Below are 17,725 nucleotides of genomic sequence, written 5' to 3'. Positions count from 1 at the left end.
AATACAAAAATAGAATAGGTCTCATAAGATGCAAACAACCAGATAATTTAAAAGTGTCATTTCAAATATCATACATGATTTATTTATCATAAAATAGCAACGCTTGACACTTTAAAAAAAGTAAAAGCATCTCTACATTCAATGACTGGTCCAAAGGGATACGTCATTAATTCATTTTATAAATATTGTAACGTTGCTTTTTACGATGTCAGTATTTGAATATTTCATTTCATTTAACAACATTATTGTATGTTTGAATTTTTGAGATTACTGAAAACAATTGTAGTCTTTAATTGTTCAGTAATTGTTATGCTTTTATTTACAAAAATTAATGCCTTCTCCTACCATAGGTATAATATTAAACTGTTACAAATATAGTCGCCGGTTTCTACCGGCGACTTCTCCGGCGACTAATGAATATGTTTGAAACAATGTTAATATCATATAAAACTGTTATATATGTAACTGTAATATTTGTAAATATGTCACGATTATATTATATTTGTACATAATTATGATATGCTCTTCTAAATGGAGGAAATAAAGAATATCTATCTATCTATCTACTACTTTGACAGTTCGTCTACACGTTTACAACGTACAGGGTACAATACCGTGATTGCTCTGTTCGGATGTGTTTACATTTTAAGGCGTGTGGAGGTGTGTACTCTTAATGCACGTTGATTGGTTTAAAATGGCAACTACCACTTAGTTCAAGGACAAAAAATTTCCGAAGAAGGCGAACAAATTAATTTGGATCTGATTTTTTTGTTATTTCTTTCTTTAACAGAGCAATTTACAGATTTTACAGATTGAAGGTGAGTATAAAACTATTTATACTTGTAAGCTTTAACTGTATCAACGTCTGCGCATATAAGAAAAAAAGTTAAACACGAGAATTGTGATTTGCTCGCACAATGCCAAAACGTCAGTTTTAGTTTTGTATAGTATACATGTATTTGTTGTTGTATATACAATTTAAAACGTAAAATTGTTATAGCTATGAAGATGATTTGTAATTTAGAATAATTTTCATTTTTTCAGCATATATATATATTTTTTTACAGGTTTTTTTTATTTTGTGAAATATCGTGGTATAAATTTAAAGTTATATGTATAGTTACTGTTTTCTTACCCTTAATTTTGGACTGTCAAATCATTTGATTTATAAGCACAGTAATTCAATCCAAACGCTACACTGGATTGTTATTTACTTGCATAATAGTGCACTAAAGTTGTACAAACTGGCATAGTTATAGGACAATCAGATAAATCTGTTAAAATAATTCTTATTTTTAAAATGTGATTTATTTTCAAACCCTGATAACATAATGAGACGCAAATGACTAATTAAGTTTTTGAAAGACTTAATTGGTTCATAAATACGATCATGTGAATATTTTACTAGTATTGCAAAATTATATCTAGACAAGGATTGTTCTGAAAATAGATTAGCAGAATATGAAATGCACATTAGTAACAGTACCTTAGGCCTTAATTGTTGTTATTTCTTTTATATGCATATAACTCAACACATTTTGTGATAAATGTGATTATTATGATTTGTATGTTTTCTATCTTGTTGTGTAGATACTTCAGTCATTACTTTTTAAAATTCACTCTTCATTAAATTGTTATGTGCACTGCATATTCTTCACTTAGTACAGTATATATATGTATATGTTTTGTACATTCTTCAGTTCATGTACATACTCTATAGCATATTACATACATGTACATTATAAGTCTCCTAACTACAAAGCCCAGAGTGGAGATATTTTGCATATAGCATCAATTTGTAGTCTTCAACGAAAATTATTTCCATCATGAACCTAAGGTCAAAGTTTGATTTTGGCTTGTGACTTCCAAAATCTAATACTTTTCCTTCTTCACCTAATATGACCTATATATAATGTGACTTCCAAATCCAATATCAGAAATTTTGCAGTCTCTGACTTCCAAATTTTGAAACTTAATGGAAGACCTGTATTATGTTATACTCCCTGGTGTCCATCCATCCGTCTGTCTGCATTACCGAATAGGGATTATTGGCCATCTAACTGTAAACAGAACAAAAAGAGAACAATAGAGTTCATTTCCATAACAATAAAATAAGGGGACATTAGCCCTCTATTAAACAATAGAAAATAGCAAAAATAATGGCCCCTTATCCCATTTCGGCTGGATGTCCATCCCTTAGCAATTTGGTTTCCAGAGCATAACTTAATTAAGGTCCATTTGGCCCACAATATTCAAACTTTATAGGATGATTGTCCATATTGGGTAGAAGACCCCTATTGATTTTAGGGTCACAAGGTGAAAGTTCACTATTACATTAAAACTGAAAACAGTTTCCGGGGCATAACTTAAGTTCCATTTGGCCCACAATATTCAAACTTCATAGAATGATTTTGCATATTGAGTAGAAGACCCATATTGATTTTGGGGTAACAAAGTCAAAGGTCAAGGTCACTATTACCTTAAAACTGATAACAGTTTCTGGAGCATAACTTAAGTTCCATTTGGTCAAAAATATTCAAACTTCATAGGATTATTGTCCATATTGTGTAGAAAACCTCTAATAATTTTGGGGTCACAAGATCAAAGGTCAAGGTCAGTATTACCTTAAAACTGAAAACACTTTCTGCTCAATCAGGGTCACAATGATCTTTACACTGAAAATTGTGGTCTCTAGAGCAAAACTTAAGTTCCATTTGGCCCATAGCGTTCAAACTTCAAAGGATGATTGTCAATATTAGGTAGAAGACCCCTATTGTTTTTGGTGTCACAAGGTCAAATGTCAAGGTCACTATTACCTTAAACTGAAAACAGTTTCTGCTCAATAACTTAAGTATTAATCAACCTACAGCTGTAAAATTTTATAGGATACACAGCCATGTCCAATACATGACCCCTATTGATTTTAGGGTCATAAGGTTAAAGGTCAGGTCACAATGATCTTTACACAGAAAATTGTGGTTTCTGGAGCACTACTAAAACTTGTGCTTTCTAGAGTATAACACAAGTTCCATTTGGCTTACAGTAACCTATAAATTAAGTTAGAATATATAAGTAGCCAGTGATGGAGAGTCTGGTTATAGTTAGTTGAATGTTGGGACATGAAGCTGATATTGTATCAACTTCATTATAAAATAGGCACGTTTACCTTACAGTTAAATCAGTTTATACATTTTTCTTTTAATTGATTAGCAGGCTTTTTCCAAATTCATAGAAAATAAAGTAAAATTTGTGAAAAATTGTGACAGGTAGCCTACAGAGGCTTTATAAGGAGAGGGGCGTTTAATAGGATTTTTAAGGTATACATGTATATTGATTAATGGTATAATAAACTATTATTGATATAAATTAACAATATAATCCTTAATTAGTTGACTTTTAAGTGTGCAGAAATTTAATTTGACCTTCCAGTATATGTAAATTACAGTGGAATCAAGAAGTAGGCTTATCCCAGGTTTATTTTCTATAAATCAGTTTGTTTGTGTTTTGCATTTAACAATCATGACTAATATGCCCTTAACCTGCTGACATAATGGAATGGATTTGTCCAGCTTTGAATTTGGAACAATTCATTAAAAGTTTTAGGGGTCACAATATCAAAATACAAAAATTGAGCTGATTTGGGAAAGGCTAATGTTACTTTATGTTCAGCAGGCTAAGTGGTAATGATAAGTAAAGATTTAAAGTTGATATTACATGTAAATTGTTTGATAATTCTATACTTTAAAAGCTTCTTTTTTTTTGAAAACTTATTTTGAGGTGAAATTTTGACAGAATAAGAGTAACATTGTAATAAGGAAAATTATATAAATTTGTACAGTTTCAAATAAAGCAAAAACTACGGTGGCATAGAGGTGACATTTGCAGTTTTATTTTATCTCGTGGCCACGACTTATTATCTTGAGGCCTCAAGATATTATCTCGTGGCCACGACTTAATATCTTGTGGCCATGACCTATTATCTCGTGGCCACGACTAATTATCTCGTGGCCACGAGTTATTATCTCGTTGCCACGACTTATTATCTTGTGGCCACGACTTATTATCTTGTGGCCACGACTTATTATCTCGTGGCCGCAAGATATTATCTCGTGGCCACGACTTATTATTTTGTGGCCTCAAGATATTATGTCGTGGCCACGACTTATTATCTTGTGGCCTCAAGATATTATCTCGTGGCCACGAGTTATTATCTTGTGGCCACGACTTATTATTTCGTGGCCACGACTTATTATCTTGTGGCCACGACTTATTACAGCCAATTAAAATGGTCGTTTCATCTTGAATAAAAGTTAATATTACAACGACTGTATATTACACTGGCCAAAGTGTCGCAAGAGCGGCGGGTCAAACGCTGCAGCGATGAATAAGGGGGGCGTTTTATAGTTATTAGTGTACCCCTTTCTTCTGTTTTGTATTGCCAGGTGTTTCTTTCTTTCATCTTCTAAGATATACTTTGCTTAAATTTGATATTAGAAAATATTGATAATTGTTACACTGTCTCTTTGTAAACATAAAATAAACAAGTTTGACTTCACATTAGATAAACCGTGCTCATCCTTGAATATTAAAATCACAGAAATCTATTTAAATCTATGATATTCTAACTTAATGCGTCTAACTTGAATAAAGAAATCAATAAATTATGTACAGGAAGCTGCATTCCCTATAACAGGTCAAGTAATCTTTACTTAAAAAACTGACACTACATATATTCATGGTGAACACCTATATTGTGTAGAATTTTAAACATAACATATCAACTATCTGTGAAGTCAAAACATGTTTATTTTATGTTACCATGTACAAAGGGACTATGTAACAATTAGCAATATTCTTCTTCGTTTGACCCGCCGCTCTTGTGAAAGCTGTGGCCAGTGTGATATAAGGTCTTAGTGATATTAACTTTTGTTCAAGATGAAACGACCATTTTCATTGGCTAAAATAAGTCGTGGCCACAAGATAATAACTCGTGGCCACTAGATAATAAGTCGTGGCCTCAATATAGTAAGTTGTGGCCTCAATATAATAAGTCGTTGCCACGAGATAATAAGTCGTGGCCGCAAGATAATAACTCGTTGCCACAAGATAATATCTTGAGGCCACAAGATAATAAGTCGTGGCCACGAGATAATATCTTGTGGCCACGAGATAATAAGTCGTGGGCTCAAGATAATATGTCGTGGCCACAAGATAATATGTCGTGGCCACAAGTTAATAACTCGTGGCCACGAGATAATATCTTGAGGCCACAAGATAATAAGTCGTGGCCACAAGATAAAATAAAAGTGCAAATGTCACCTTTATGCCACCGTAAAAAACACATTACTTTCATCTTCGGAATTTTTTGTTATTGAGATTTTGGATTAACTGCTAAATTAAGTGTTTGATTTACATGTATTGTCTATATTTTAAAATGTAAAATAACTAATTATTTTGAGTAAACCATGACTTTGGTGAACTTTTTTCTGATAGGTTGTTTATTTTTAGATTATTGTCAGGCCAATATGAAATTTATTTTCTGTTTTATTTGAATACACATGCCTTTTCCATGTGTCACCAAGGGTCAGATTATCGGACCCATTCCTAAAGGTAATTCCAAATCATTAAAAAAAATCCATATTGAACTGAAATTATTGATCCAAACAAACAGTTTGCTGACGTTCAATCTGGTATCTTACAACAAACAGATGTTTCCTTAATTTTATCTTCTATATTTATTTATTTATTTGTAACACCCTGGTACATATTTGTGTTGGTTAGAATAAGCTATGTCGCACAATTAAAAACATAAAGCCAAAAGAGCCTGAAAGGATGTCTAAAAAGGTACTTATGGCAATAATGGTAATAATTTCGCAATTGAGCAATTTTGGATGCAAAATTTACCAGACTAGGCTAGGTCTTTTTCCCCAAAATGGCAAGGAAAAGGTCAGATTCATATACAACTCTCTTTAATGTTTTCAGATATAATATAAGTTTGATCAGTGAGTTACAATGTGGAGGCAGAAATCTCATCTGCTGTGGCGTCATGTCAACAGTCCAGCTGGAATCTATGGCAATCAGTGTGTCAGATGTATGTCTTATTCCGACCGGCCAACATTAGCTATACGGAGAGAGACTGTTAATGTGTGGGAGAGAAGAGCACCTTTGGCACCAAGACATGTGGAGAAGTTAGTGAAGAAAGGAGTGAGGGTTATAGTTCAACCATCAAACAGACGGGCATATAATATGCAGGTTAGTCACTTAGCGTGAATTAAGCAGATAGGACTGGTGACTGTGATCTTCATTATGATATGTAATGTATACACTGGCACATGTTTTCAGGTATTTGCCTGAAGTTCAGGTTTTTTTATACTTTTTCAATATAAAACCAGTTGAAATATTTTTGAATTCATGGCTTCTACATTTTCTAACATTTTGAAATTGCACCCATGTGTATATTACTATAAAAGGACTGTAAAAAAAATAGATTAAAAATTGTTGCCATTTACCATTGCTTTTCATTTTCACAGTATATTACAAAAAAAAAAAAATTCAAAATACCATGAAAGAGTAAAATCATGCATAAAAAGAATAAGACAGATTTTTGATGCTAGTTAATCTATGTATGGCAAACATAACCTAAACAATCTTTCATTCGACCCATGTATTAAAACACATGGAAATAAATAATCAATGTAATCACTGTTGTACAGCGTCCACCGGATATAGCCCCTAAAAACACCGAAAACGAAAGTAGAAAGCTTCACAACGAGTACGCCCAAGGTAATGTTTAAACTTATTTCTTCATCATAACTTCATCGATTTGTCCAAACTAAACAATTTTGTGAAGCTTAATGATTCTGGTTTTAGAGCAATATTTGCTTTTGTCTGCACATTGACTACTTTTTGTTAACTTGGCGAAAAAGTGTAGCGTATTTGTTGACATGTGCGAACGATGTTGATATTTACCACTAAATCAAACCCAAAACGCATTTGCTGTATCAAAATTTTCCGTTTTACACAAATTATAGTCATCCCTCTACTTATATTTGAGTTTACACCCTTCAACTCGAGCTGCTTTTAACAAAATTCGCAAAAATCTGCCTTGCCTTGTGTACAGAGTCTAGCAAAGAAAACAAATTTAAGTGAACAGGGTGTAGTAGTTTAATGTACAGGGTTTAGTAGATGTGTACGGTGTCTAGCAGTCACATATTTATAATGTATAGTCTTTTTTATTATTTTTAATTGGAAATAATCTCATATCAGACTAAACATGGATAGGTTAGAGGACGATATAGAGGTATTTCACCGTGTTTGGTAAATAATTTATGTTTTTAGTGTTTTTGAGCCCAACAGTATAGCTGCGTTTAATTTTTATTGTCATACCATCACAACCATCAGCTGAATAGTGTCTGTCGGTATTTATAAGACATGTTGAGGAGTCTTCTTACCGACTCGCTGAATGGAGATGGTCCAAATGGGGATATATTTATATATATATATATACATGTATAACTAACCTACACATAAGGTAGGAGGTCGAAGTTTAAAAGATTATGCAGGACTGTCATTTTCTACAAAACGGCATTAGCACTGTCTTCTATAAAACAGTTTTAGCCGCCTTATATAAGCTATTAGTCGGCTTAGAAGATGCCGAATAGACTCTTTAAATGTTTCATATCTCTCTGCATACTCTGTACATTGGTATGGCAATGTTGAAATGAAAACATAAAATACCATCATTATCATCATCGTCATCATCATCATTGAAGAGTCATCATAATCATTTTCAGAAAAAAACAGCGTCATATAAGCGGCAGCATTGTATTTATTAAACTGAATATCGAAATCACAAGTGAGGTCATCCGAGTTTGACTGCAAAAACTATGAAGGACTTTATAGCATGTAATATGGTATTTCCACAAAGATAAATCTAATGATTAACCTAACTAATCAAGGCGGATATTTTACCAAAGCTCATTAACATATTGTTTGTTTTCAATGAAGTCTTAAGGCCGGTAACATAATAAACAAATATAGTTTAGATCAAGTTTAGTTCACAATGCATAACACGAACATGGTTTGAAATTGTTTAAGACAAATTATAGAATTTTCTGTTCATAATGTTCTACTAAATATGGAATGAAATTGTGGTCTTTTGAGTTTTACATTTACCCTATTAACATATAGTCACGCATAAAAAGTGGTATAGCAGGACGGAAACTGTTTACTGCAATTAATATACATGTTGCGTAACATGTTGACAATTCAATTAAACATTTTTATCCTTAATAAAATTAAAATCATTCACTTCACAATCCCTGATCCCGACATAAATCGTTTTCTTCATCAGCGCACGTGTATATGCTCTGGTACTGAATTTATTTTGCAGAAAATGACATTCGTTTTCCTACTACACCCCGTACAATCGCTATCAGTTTTCCATCTACACCCCGTACAAATCCGTGCTAGACTCTGTACACAAGGCAAGGCAGTTTTTCGCAAATTTTGTTAAAAGCAGCTCGAGTTGAAGGGTGAAAACTCAAATATAAGTAGAGGGATGACTATAGTTTGTATTAACGGCGGAATTTGATACAGCAAATGCGTTTTGTGCTTGATTTAGTGGTAAATATCAACATCGTTTGCAAATGTCAACAAATACGCTACATTTGATCACCAATTTAACAAAAAGTATTTAGTTTGCAGGCAAAAGCAAACACTGCTGTAAAACTAGACATATTTCGCTTCACAATATTGTTTAGTTTGGAAAAATCGATGAAGTAATGATGAAGAAATAAGTTAAAACATTACCTTGGGTGTACTCGTTGTGCAGCTTTCTACTTTCGTTTTCGGTGTTTTTAGGGGCTATATCCGGTGGACGCTGTACAACAGTGGTAATGGGTATTACGAATTCATGTTATAATAAGCACATCGTTTATGTGATATAGACTTTGTTTATAGATGAAGTTTAATTTGTTTATTGCTTTTAATGTTTTTATAAGCTGTTTGAAAAATAGGGAGAGCTATTGAACTCATCCAGGCATCAGAGTTGGCATCAAACTTTGGTTAAGTTTTTGCATGCAAGTGGGTATCTCCAAACCTACTGAATGGAATTGGTTGAAACATTTACATGGATCATCACTCTATCATGGATTTTGACTGAATCAAGGCCCGTTTTGAATGTAGAAAATTGTACATTATCCAGGCTGTTGTTTTGAATAGTCAAACACGCTGTCCTACTGACAGCTGTCGTTATTAAATGAATATGTTTATTAGATTTGTTTAATGATAAGTAGGGATGGCAACGAGTAACCGGTTAACCGAGTACTCGATAGAAAGTCCGAATATCGGTTAACAAAATTGATATTCGATTACTCGGAATTTTTTTTTTAAATAATTCTACTTTTTTGCGATTTAGAAAAGTTGGTGCATCAAATTAGTTCAGAAATTCGGAGATGAACATGTTTCTGTATAAATACTTGTTAAATGCAATCAAAACATTCTTGCAGAGGTGTGAAAATGATATTGTAAATTTAACAAGGCCATTAGCAGTTTGACTGAATAAAGTCCTGTGTCGTTTACGTCATTCGGCCTCTTATGATATTTTATCACCTTTGACTATGTGACAGTTTGTAGCCCAAATTTGTTAATTATAAAAACATAAATATATACAGAATATTATGTTGTAGTAGCTTTCTGAGGGAAATATTATGTATGGAGGCTTTGTATTTTGCTACGAGCAGCGATGGAAAATTTATATCAATTTTCCAACATTGCGAGTAGAAAAATGCATAGCCTCAGCAAGCTACTACAACATAATTTTCCTTTTATTATATACCTTTTCGTTTGAAGAATAAATGATTTTCATTATACTACACTTCCATAAGAAATTTCAGAAAATGAAATGTAGCTGTCAAGAAATAAATTTATGACTGACGAATAAATACGTACTTTTTGCAAAACCGGCCACACCTTTCATTATTTTGGATCCCGTTGTTAAACACAGCTAAGATCAGAACCAACGTCAAAAATTGTCCAGCACTTCCATATATGGTACCGTATTTGTCACTAACATAATACAGAATTTTCTAGCAGTTGAAGCGTATTTTGCGCTTCAAGATTATCCTGTATTTTAGGGAGAAAATTTATAGGTATATAATAAATGCAGTCATTGACATTTCTTATGTTTATATTTATTAGATAATTGGAAATCATCCGAGTAACCGAATACTCGATCGGAAAAATGTCCGAGTACTCAAGTAAAGATTTTGGTATTCGTTGCCATCCTTAATGATAAGTGTTATGCAGATACATATAACAATATGGTCCAACTTTGTAAAATTTCAGTTTCATATATTAATATATTAATAAGTGAGTCATTTTTGTTTTATTATCAGGAATATATTGAGAAAGGTGCTGTTATCCAGGAGGATCTCAGTGAAGCATCTGTTGTAATTGGTGTTAAACAAGTGCCCATAGATCTTCTAATGCCAGATAAAACATTCTGCTTCTTTTCTCACACAATCAAAGCACAGAAAGACAACATGCCTCTACTTGATGCTATACTTGAAAAGGTTGTTTTTTTTCTTAAATAATTTCATGCAATGCATTTAAGTTTTAACATATTTATTTTAGTTCATTTGCTATGTATGCTGATGTGAACCTCTCTCGAACTTCTCAAATTTCCTAGAGCTAACCAATACTGGTGTGATATGAGGAATCATGGTCATGACCCAGTAGGTCTTGAATACCTCATACCCTTGATTGAGAGGTAGCCACCTTTACTGCAATGCTACATCTCTCTCTAAACATAGCACCCTGTCAGATATTTAGAGTACTTCAAAACACCACAATGAAAAGTAAAATACTGGATAAATCCTTACGGACATGTTCAAGTAAAAATTCTCAACAGTTTCAATTTATGTTATATTTATAGCCAATCATATATGAGATAATATCATAATTAATGTTATTTTGACAACTGCAATATTTATTGTAGAATGTAAGACTGATAGATTACGAGAAGATGGTGGATGACGGGGGTCAGCGTGTTGTAGCTTTCGGTAAATATGCCGGTGTGGTCGGCATGATAAATATTCTACATGGTATGGGTCTACGTCTGCTAGCTCTTGGACATCATACACCATTCATGGTAATTAATATACATTATATTTGTTATAATGAGATAATGTATGCAAATATACTCATGTACAACAGTTTCCATGATTGTTTGTATAATTATATTAGTATTAAAGATTTAATTTAAGGTATATTTGTATAATTACTTTACTGTATGTAATAAGGAGTTTCCAACTTGCCAATAGCATTATTACTTCATATATTTAACCTTTGGCCTGCTGGACCTTAAAGTGATTAACCTTTGCCCTCAGCATAGAGCCAGGTCAGGTTGCATTTCTGTGCAGCCAACAAGGTTCGATACTGTTGACTGACTAACTTTAAATTCTCTTCTTGATATCTCCAAATTTGATGATGTTCTATAAATGGAAAGTGGAAAAGTCTATTTAAGAAATTCAGTAGGCTAAAGGTTAAGGTAAAAGGTAAAACCAAAGTTAACTAAAAGTATCAAACTTCACACATGTTTTCATCGACATCCTTATGCTGCTGTGAATTAGGATTTTAGGATTTTTTTATAGAAGGCAAATAATGTCATATCAAAATATATACATAATAGTACCATATTATATTTCTACAGAATGGCAAAAACTGTAAAGATATGTGATGAATGTATTAATGTTATATGTTTGATTTTTGTCTAGCATATTGGACCCAGTCACAACTATCGTAACAGTGAGGCTGCTCGACAAGCTGTGAGGGACGCGGGGTACGAGATAGCTCTTGGTAGAATGCCTAGATCTATTGGACCTTTAACATTTATATTTACAGGGTCTGGAAATGTCTCAAACGTAAGCTAGGTTTAGAATCTACATGAAATTAATTGAAATATGAATCTCAGTTTTACCTATATACCTTATTCTGCTAGATTTGCATAGAGAGCAGGGTTGGCTTTCCTAAATTATGATGCCAGTTACCAATACATATCATTGTTAGCTCACCTGTCACAAAGTGACAGGGTGAGCTTTTGTGATCGCTTTTCGTCCGGCGTCCGTCCGTCCGTCGTCCGTCCGTAAACTTTTGCTTTAAATGACATCTCCTCATAAACCACTGAGCCAATTTCATCCAAACTTCACAGGAATGTTCCTTTGGTGGTCACCTTTAAAAATTGTTCAAAGAATTTAATTCCATGCAGAACTCTGGTTGCCATGGCAACCGAAAGAAAAATCTTTAAATATCTTCTTTTAAACAACCCTAAGAGCTAGAGCTTAGATATTTGGCATGAAACATCTTCTAATGAGTGTCTACCAAGTTTGTTCAAATAAAAGCCCTGGGGTCAAAAATGGCCCCGCCCCCGGGGGGTCATTGATTTTCCCTATATGCATATAGTAAAAACTTAAAAGATCTTCTTTTAAAGAACTGTAAGAGCTAGAGCTAAGATTTTTGGCATGGAACATCTTCTAGTGAGTGTCTACCAAGTTTGTTCAAATAAAAGCCCTGGGGTCAAAATTGGCCCCGCCCTGGGGGGTCATTGATTTTCCCTATATGCATATAGTAAACACTTAAAAAATCTTCCTTTAAAGAACTGTAAGAGCTAGAGCTTAGATATTTGGCATGAAACATCTTCTAGTGAATGTCTACCAAGTTTGTTCAAATAAAAGCCCTGGGGTCAAAATTGGCCCCGCCCCAGGGGGTCATTGATTTTCCCTATATGCATAAAGTAAAAACTTAAAAGATCTTCCTTTAAAGAACTGTAAGAGCTAGAGCTTAGATATTTGGCATGAAACATCTTCTAGTGAATGTCTACCAAGTTTGTTCAAATAAAAGCCCTGGGGTCAAAATTGGCCCCGCCCTGGGGGGTAATTGATTTTCCCTATATGCATATAGTTTAAACTTAAAAAATCTTCTTTTAAAGAACTGTAAGAGCTAGAGCTTAGATATTTGGCATAAAACATCTTCTAGTAAATGTCTACCAAGTTTGTTCAAATAAAAGCCCTGGGGTCAAAATTGGCCCCGCCCCAGGGGGTCATTGATTTTCCCTATATGCATATAGTAAAAACTTAAAAAATCTTCTTTTAAAGAACTGTAAGAGCTAAAGCTTATATATTTGGCATGAAACATCTTCTAGTGAATGTCTACCAAGTTTGTTCAAATAAAAGCCCTGGGGTCAAAATTAGCCCCTCCCCAGGGGTCATTGATTTTCCTTATATGCATATAGTAAAAACTTATAAAATCTTCTTTTAAAGAACCCAAAGAGCTAGAGCTAAGATATTTAGCATGAGACATGTTCTAATGGGTGTCTACCAAGTATGTTCAAATAAAAGCCCTGGGGTCAAAACTGGCCCCGCCCCGGGGGTCATTGATTTTCCTTATATACATAGCAAAAACTTAAAAATCTTCTTTGAAAAAACCCAAATAACTAGAGTTTAGATATTAAGCATGAAACATCTTTAAGTAAATATCTACAAAGTTTGTTCAAATAAAAGCCCAGGGGTCAAAACTGGCCCTGCCCGAGGGGTGTCATTGTTTTTTACTCTATGTGTATAGTAAAAACTTAAAAAAATCTTCTTTTAAAAAACCCAATGAGCTAGAACTTAGATGTTTTGCATGAAACATCTTCTTATGGGTGTCTACCAAGTCTGTTCAAATAAACAAATAAAAGCCCTTGGGTAAAAATTGGGCCGGGGGGGGGGGGCTATATACAGGTGAGCGACCTCAGGGCCATCATGGCCCTCTTGTTTAATGATTAAGAGAAAACATTTCTTTGAGATATATCAACATATTTCTGATTTAATTATGTTGTAAATAGTTAATTAATATTTAAGGATATTCAAGATGATACTGCTAAATAAGCTTTGAGATTTTGTTGAAATACTATTGTATGTAAGCAATCAAAGAAATTTTCATTGTCAAAGTGGCATCATTTTTTCCAGTAGTGAAGATGGCATTTTGATATTGTGAAGGGGCTATTTGACACCATACAACTTACTGTAACAGTTTAAGCTGTTTAAACACCATATGATCTGTAATTTGTCAACCTACCAATTTCCATGCTAAATACACAATCTGGACAAAACTATTCATCATTTTTTGGGAAAATTACATACATGTACTGACTGAATAGGGAACAGTGCAGACATTGATCAGACGGCATGGATGTGGGAGCTGATCATGTTCTGCACCCCAACAATAATACATTTCTTATGCACATGTGAGAGATGTACACATTGCAGTTAATTGAAATTTAATAGTTTCATGTGACAAAGATATGAAAAATACTTACACTTTGATATAGAAGTGTAATATCTAAGCATCATATATGTAAATATATAATTTAGACTTGTATATTTTGTAGGGAGCCCAGGAAGTATTTCAGGAGTTACCACATGAGTATATAGAACCTGATCACCTACCAACTGTTGCTAAGAAAGGATGTAAGCATAATTTACCTTTAACAGTTACCCTTGTGTGCCAGATATTCCAATCTGTTCTGGAAACTGATGTTAAATTCTTACAAACATCTGGCTTGAATACAAAAGATTCATTTAACTATAAGATATTTATAGAATCAGGCACATCAATACAGATATTTAGCAGAGTAAAGGTTGATGTAGTTTCATCATTAATTGTATACAAATGTATTTCATTATTCTTAGAATCTAACTGAAACTGACCTTTGAGACCAAATAAAATTTTACACATAACTTTTTGTTATAAATGTTATACAATTATATCATAGATGAAACTTAATATTGTTGAAATCATTGCCAATCTGTCAAAATTAATTTACTGAAAAAATGCAAAAAGAATGTACATGTTGTGTTTTCATTATTTTCACTGTGTCTTTTGACAGTGCTCTCTTTTACACAATATTTGTTGTGTACAAGGTTACTAGTTTTGATGAGGTTATTATATTTCTTGTTGCAGTTATATAAATCATGTGAGAGAACAAAATGATAGAGAAACCTTAAATGAACCTCCTGCATTACAAGTGCCCATAATGACCAGCCTGTGAGATGTATAACACACATGTACAAAATTTACATTCATTTCAGCAATGAGGAAAGTGTATGGTTGTGTGGTCAGTCGTGATGACCACTATGTCAGGTTAGAAGGTGGTAAATTTGATGCTGCAGAGTTTGAGGAGCATCCAGAAAGATATGCATCAACTTTCAGTCACAAGGTGGGTATTGTTAAACTTAAAACTTGCAGGTGCAGAGATAGATTAAGGGACCTCTGTGGCTGAGTGGTTAAGGTCGCTGACTTCAAATCACTTGCCCCTAACCACTGTGGGTTCAAATCCTGTTAGATATTATGGAATCTTGAATGTGAGGAAGTAATCAAGCTAGCTTACGGAACATGGGTGGTTCTACGTAAGACATTCCTCAAGTCTGTTATAAGGAGAATTTGAGATCTCCCTCCACCAGTAAAGCTGGATAGTTGACATATGACCTTTTCATTGTTGATGTGACTTTAAACTTAACAAAATGAATGGCTGGATATATTAATTCTTCCTTCAAGACAATAAATTTTGTTCTTCATATTAACAAATTTGCTGAATTCTCAAGTCATTATTTGTTTTTTATTCCATATATAGGTTGCACCTTACTCCTCGTGTATTATAAATGGTATATACTGGGCCCCAAATTCACCTCGACTACTGACCATTCCTGATGCCAAAACACTTCTGAGAGCTGCTGAGTTTCCATGGATTCCATCGAGTGAGGGTTGTCCGCAATTACCACATCGTTTGATTGCATTATGTGATATCTCGGCGGACCCAGGGGGCTCGATAGAGTTCATGAAAGAATGTACTACTATTGATAAACCCTTCTGTCTGTATGATGCTGAATTGAACGTGGAAAGAGAAAGGTAATGTTAATTGATGTTTGAAAAAAATAAAAAAGAGATTAAGTACGGTAAAAGTTAGCTAATATGAAATAATTGTGATGTCAATCAGAAAATAACCACAACTAACAATATGTGTTATTGCATGTATTAAACATTCTGGTAAAAATTGTTTTCATGCCCTCTTTTTTGCCCTTATTTAATGTTTATTTGAGCATCTGTTCCTGTAAAACATTGATTACTAAAGTAAATAACAAAAATATAGTTATCTTCATTTATTTGTTTCAAATGTTGGACATAACACCAGAGTAAGTGCCCTTGACATAGAATTGAGTGATGTTATACCACCAGCATTCTTGTCCATATTATCTCATAATAAGGTGGCATGGATACAGTGATGGTTGTTAGATTTGTTAGCATGAAATATTTTGAACAGTTAAGATTAATTAAATTTGCTGTGAATGCAACATATGCAATTTCTTTTATTAAAGTAGATTGTACACTTATTTGAAAAAAAAAATCGCAAAAAACTGTGAACAATTTTTATTGTGTGACTTGCAAATTGAAAAAAACAAAAATACAGTAACAAATTGACTTATTTGACTTGCAATTTATGGCAGTATTTTCCAGAATTGATCACAACATGTTTACATAGGAATGTAAAGGGGAAGACAAAACTGTTGTGTACATATTAATTAAAATATCCTTTCTTCATATGGAAATTTTGATGATATGATTAATCAGTGCCATTAAAAACTTGTATAAAACCTTGATAAATTTGTCTTTCACATTTTAATAAAAGGAATTACTGTCTGTCTGGTCCTGCACAAATGAGCAGTTAAAGTACTCTCACACCATTAAAACAGTAAAAATTCCCGATGTTAATTAACTGGTTTGAAACACACTGCCTGATTAGGCTTAACAACCTTGTAACTTACAATAAAAAAACATATCTTTAACATACATGTACTCAGATGAAAATTATCATAAAATTATAATATACTTGGGAGTATAAAACAACATCTTCGTGTGATTATTTGTCATTTATGTAGCAGTTTTATTTACAGAACATTTCAGAACTGCTTTATTTAAGGTAATTAATTGCTTTGTTTAAGGTATTCCAACCTAATAAATGGATATGTATTTAGCTTTCTGCTTCAGCTCTAGGTATAATGGTTATATCCTTCCCCCAACACCTCTTAATAAACAGATGTTCATGTGATTATTCAATTTTCTGCATAAAATTTATCTTTTATTGCTATGCAAAATAATTTATTGTATTTCTTACTTATTGTACAGCAGGTAAGTTTGAATATTTAACAAGCACAATTGATAGTATTTATTAATATATCTGTTTTTCACTGATATTTATTCTGTATACATAATGCAGATTTTGTATTGTTCAGTGAACATTTATGTATGTTCTGCCTAGTTAGATACACCTATAGCTTTGGCTAGTAGGTAGTTTGTCTGCTTTATATCAAAATGGTGGTAGGATTTGATCCCCAGTCTGAAAATGGACCTTTATAAAAATGTTTTATATGCATCAAATACCAAACCTTCTTATTACTTTAACAGCAATGCCTGCTTTTACATGTATATCCTTCACAATGCCTGCTTTTATGTCCTTCACAATGCCAGTGTTTATGTCCAATACAATGCCTGCTTTTATGTCCAATACAATGCCTGTATCTGTGTCCAATACAATGCCATCTGAAATGTCAGAGACATTGCCTGCTGATATATCAGATACATTGCCTATTTATATATCAAATACAATGCCTACTAATATATCAAATACAAT

General features: G+C 33.2%; 1 protein-coding gene across 1 annotated transcript in view; it reads left to right on the top strand.

Moving 5' to 3' along the window:
• Window positions 1-670: 670 nt before the first annotated feature.
• Window positions 671-17,725, top strand: part of LOC132736418 (alpha-aminoadipic semialdehyde synthase, mitochondrial-like) — a 40,614-nt gene continuing 23,559 nt past the window's right edge. The window contains exons 1-8 of the mRNA XM_060723544.1: window positions 671-818; window positions 5,983-6,252; window positions 10,398-10,574; window positions 11,000-11,152; window positions 11,778-11,924; window positions 14,429-14,507; window positions 15,129-15,256; window positions 15,671-15,945. Of these exons, the coding sequence (XP_060579527.1) occupies window positions 6,013-6,252; window positions 10,398-10,574; window positions 11,000-11,152; window positions 11,778-11,924; window positions 14,429-14,507; window positions 15,129-15,256; window positions 15,671-15,945 (1,199 nt within the window). The 5' untranslated portion in view covers window positions 671-818; window positions 5,983-6,012. The remainder of the gene's footprint in view (window positions 819-5,982; window positions 6,253-10,397; window positions 10,575-10,999; window positions 11,153-11,777; window positions 11,925-14,428; window positions 14,508-15,128; window positions 15,257-15,670; window positions 15,946-17,725) is intronic.

Source organism: Ruditapes philippinarum, unplaced genomic scaffold (assembly GCF_026571515.1).
Source record: "Ruditapes philippinarum isolate M1 unplaced genomic scaffold, ASM2657151v2 ctg2075_1_1_1_1, whole genome shotgun sequence".
NCBI classification, from domain to species: Eukaryota; Metazoa; Mollusca; class Bivalvia; order Venerida; family Veneridae; genus Ruditapes; species Ruditapes philippinarum.
Note: the sequence above shows the minus strand (reverse complement) of the source record. Positions and strands in the feature narration are given on the sequence as shown.